The sequence below is a fragment of the Fukomys damarensis genome, unplaced genomic scaffold (assembly GCF_012274545.1).
Source record: "Fukomys damarensis isolate Sample0158 unplaced genomic scaffold, DMR_v1.0_HiC HiC_scaffold_23, whole genome shotgun sequence".
NCBI lineage: Eukaryota > Metazoa > Chordata > Mammalia > Rodentia > Bathyergidae > Fukomys > Fukomys damarensis.
Genome location: NW_022900935.1, coordinates 57,644,316 through 57,648,448, shown reverse-complemented (window position 1 = coordinate 57,648,448; position 4,133 = coordinate 57,644,316). Strand labels below are relative to the sequence as shown.

At 56.6% G+C, this 4,133-nt stretch overlaps 1 protein-coding gene across 2 annotated transcripts in view; it reads left to right on the top strand.

The window, feature by feature from the left end:
- Sdk2 (sidekick cell adhesion molecule 2) overlaps positions 1-4,133 on the top strand; it is a 251,233-nt gene that overhangs the window by 198,907 nt on the left and 48,193 nt on the right. The window contains exons 1-5 of one of the 2 annotated variants that reach the window (XM_010630708.3): positions 36-158; positions 766-961; positions 1,099-1,197; positions 1,821-2,012; positions 3,161-3,282. In XM_010630708.3, the coding sequence (XP_010629010.1) occupies positions 805-961; positions 1,099-1,197; positions 1,821-2,012; positions 3,161-3,282 (570 nt within the window). In that variant the 5' untranslated portion in view covers positions 36-158; positions 766-804. Of the gene's footprint in view, positions 1-35; positions 159-765; positions 962-1,098; positions 1,198-1,820; positions 2,013-3,160; positions 3,283-4,133 lie in introns of those variants that run through there. The other variant, XM_010630709.2, reaches the window with a different exon arrangement.

Below are 4,133 nucleotides of genomic sequence, written 5' to 3'. Positions count from 1 at the left end.
GGAGGGAAGAGGGGGGAGGGGAGCAATGAGGCAGCCATTTTAAGAACCAGTGGGAGGAGAGGGCAGCTCTGAGAGAGCAGTGGGTTTCCAGGTGGGGCTGTCTTGCTGACCCATCCCCTCTGAGTGATGTCTGAAATTGAAGTCCCGACTTGGAGCAAGTATGAGGGGATGAGAGCTACCCACAGACTAAAGTTCCTGGCTCTATGGGAAGTGACCCTCAGAAAACTCCAAGAAGAAAGCTGCCCCAGCTCATAGGGAAAAGGGTGTAAGAGCTTAGGGTTGGAATCCCAGTCACTCAGCCTCTGACTCAGTGTGAGTGACTCAGTTTCTTCATTTGTGAAATAAAGGTCTGGCCTCAAGGGTGCGCAATTGTGTGGTGGCCCGGGGCTCTGCATTTGGAAAGCCTCGACCTTGGTTGAATTCACTGCTGCTGTCATCTTCAAATAATTATTGAACGAGAGGGTCCTTGGTTTTAGTTTTGCCCTCAGCCTGCAAATAATGAAGTGGGTCCTGATAAATGCCTCCTCAAGGGCGTGACAGACCCCTGGAGGATCTGCCATGTCCTGCCTGGAGTCAGGCTCAAGAACGGGCAGTACATCAGAGCAGGTGTTAGCAGGCACCACGGTCCTGTCTGTGGGCTCCTGTACTGTCTCCTGTCCCTGGGACGGGGAGGGCTGGGCCCAGGCTCCTGGACACTACAGATTGGCCTAGGCCATGGGTGACAGCTTGGCCTCCTCTGGAACCTTCTTCCTGGCCTCTCCTCAGCTAATTGCTTGGGAGCCTGAGCAGGAAGAGGAGGTTACCATGGTTACAGCCCGGCCCAACTTCCAAGACAGCATCCACGTGGGCTTCGTGTCCGGCCTGAAGAAGTTCACCGAGTACTTCACCTCCGTGCTGTGCTTCACCACACCGGGGGATGGGCCTCGCAGCAGCCCCCAGCTGGTGCGCACCCACGAGGACGGTAGGTGCCACCTGCCCGCTGCCTTGGCCCCACCTTCCCATTGGGGCACCCAGGGCCACCCAGAGCTGTCTTGCGGGGAGCGGTCTCGCTCTGGCTCTAATTGGCCCCGGATGTGTGGGGGGCCCTTTGGGGAACAGTGCCGGGGCCTGTGGGACACCTGAGCTTCAGTGACATCCTGGACACTTCGCTGAAGGTCAGCTGGCAGGAGCCCGGAGAAAAGAACGGCATCCTCACAGGTAGGCAGCAAGGTGCTCCCAAAGGGGGTGCGGCGGGGAGGGCCAGCTGGTCCGTCTCCCTGCCTTTCCTACCGCTGGCTTTCCTCCAGGCCCACCCAGCCAGCCAATCCAATTTCTTTTTTTGTACTGAGGACTGAACCCAGAGCTACATCCCCAGCCCTTTTAAATTTTTTTTTTTTTTTTGAGGTAGGGTCTTACTAAGTCTCTAAGTTGCCCAAGCTAACTTGCCATCCTCCTGCCTCAGCCTCCCACAAGGCTGGGATTAACAGGCATGTATCACCAGGCCCAGCTCAGCTCATTCTTTCTTAGCAGCCATTCAAGAGGCTTTTGGTACCTTGGATTGTAGCACTTCCCAGTATCTCTGGACCTGGGTCTTCAGGACCTCTCGTTCTTTGGGACCTCAAAGGCCTGGCTCAGATATCCCTTCTTGCAATCCCAACCCCATGGGTGCCTCCCCCCGTGCATCATCTGAGAATCTGGCCCAGTGCCTGCAGCTCCCCCCTCCTGGGCCCCTTGCGCCCCACATGGACTGAACTGTTGAGCTGGAAAAGAAGTGGAAAGTGGAACCTGCGTCAAGACCCCTGACGGTCCTGGCCAGGCTCACACCGCTGGACTCTCTCCAGGGTACCGGATCTCCTGGGAGGAATACAACCGAACCAACACCCGTGTGACCCACTACCTGCCCAATGTGACCCTGGAGTACCGCGTCACCAGCCTCACGGCACTCACCACCTACACCATCGAGGTGGCCGCCATGACCTCCAAGGGCCAGGGCCAGGTGACAGCCTCCACCATCTCCTCAGGAGTGCCTCCAGGTGGGTGACCCCCGGCCAGGGAGGGGACTTCTGGGGTCCCCCAGAGCAGCGCCCCATGTGGAAGCCGCCCCTTCCTGCGGGGACACAGAGCTACCCCTTCCCTCGGGGCCTCCCCAGAGCAGGCGGAGTCCAGCAGCCCCTGGTCTCTGAATGGAAGCTCGGTGGGCTTGCAGCCGCCTTCCCCCAGCCGCGGGTCTGAGCGCAGCGCAGGCCACTGGAGGACTCCGCCCTTGTCCTGTCTGCTCTACTGCCCACTTCCCACGCTCCCACCAGGCCATGGCACCTGGGATCCAAGGAAGAGTCCCCACCGAGGTCCCCCAGAAAGTCCAGCCAGATTCCAACCTGTTGCTTGAGATTGCAGCAAAAGCAAGCTGAGATCTCATTGCAGCTCTGCTTCTGTCAGCCGCCATGCCTCAGTTTCCCCGTCTGATTCCTGGGGGGAGTGGGACTAGATAACCATGTGATGGTGCACAGATCAGTACGGCTCAGAACTGGCTTGAACCCCTCGAGCTGCCTGCTGAGCTGGCTCAGGTCCCTGAGTTTCCGTCACTCTGTGTCCTGTCCCACCAGCCCGGAGCTAAGGGCTTTATAGACATCAACTCCATAGACCCTCACAGCAACCCAGAGGCAGAGGATACCATCATCATTTCCATTTTCCTGAGGCACGGACAGGTCCCCGTGTAAAGACACACAGCCTGGGAGCGGTGGAGTTGGATTCAAATGCAGAGTGCAGCTCCAGTGTGCTTTCTGTTCACGCTGACCCCAAGAGCCCCAGGGTCCCACGTTCCTGTCTCCTGCAGCCACGGTGGTGTGGGAGGACTGTAACAGGGTGCAGATGGAGTAGGGCAGAACCATTTGGCTTCTCTCTGAACCCAGCTTGGATTCCTGCAGCCTCTAGCTCCCTCCCGAGCATCTCGCTTACACTCAGAACTGCCCAGGGAGGCCCCTCAGGGCCCAGTCGGCCCTAGCCTTCTGGTGAGAACACGGTGTCCTGCCAGAGGCGGTGGTCCAGGTGTTGGCAGATGAGGCCTTGACCACACTTCTGAGACTTTCCCAGGACAGCCCCTTCCACGGCCCCAAAGTCCTGCCCCATGTGGAGAGACCTGCTCACCTCATCTCCTTTCCTGCCTTGTTTTCTCCTCCTGCAGAACTCCCAGGGGCCCCTACCAACCTGGGCATTTCCAACATCGGCCCCCAGTCGGTGACCTTGCAGTTCAGGCCGGGCTACGATGGGAAGACCTCCATCTCCCGCTGGCTGGTGGAGGCCCAGGTAAAGCCTGCCTGCCAGAGGTGAACCGGGCCTCAGCAGCTCCCTCCACCCCAGCCCTGTGCTCCTGAGTGCAAAATCATACATGTAATCCAGTGTCCGTTTTCACATGTGAAAACACTCCTGGCCACGCACAGACACTTCTGGACTTAGGGTAAGGGTCGCATCCCTGTGAACATTTCATCCTAAGTTGAAAATACCACAAGCTGAAAATTCATTTAATATCCCTAATGGGGCCGATCCTGCCTTAAACTGTACTGTGGACTGACAGTAGCTTACAGGTGGGCCCCCTAAATGTCCAGCCTAGGAAAAGAACAGAGTTCAGAATTTCAAGTATGACTTTTACTGAATGCCAATCAATTTCACATCATCCTAAAAATCATTAAATTGAGCCATGGTAAATTGAAGGCCATCTGCAAACCAAGCTCCCAAAACTGTCTCCACCCCTGCCTCACCTGTGCATGTGAGAACACCCCCACACCCTAGGTGTCCCCCTAGGCTGGGTAGTGACCAGCTGCTGAAAAATCCATTGTTGTCTGCAGACCCTTAAGCCCCAGGGTTCTCAGCCCTGGCTGCACCCCTGGAATCATCAAGAAATAGAATTTCAACACCAGTGTCTTACACATTTGCGCTCACGCACGTGTGCGCACACACACACACACACGCAGACAGAAATTTAGATTCAGATTTAACTGGTTTGAGAGACAGACAAGTTTTTATAAATACCCCAGACTGTCCAGGAGAAGCGCCCAGGGAACCTGGTAAAGGAACAGATTTCCAGGTGGCAGTGGTTCCACTGCCTGCCTTGCAAGCACAAGACCCGAGTTCGATCCCCGACACCAAAAAAAAAAAAA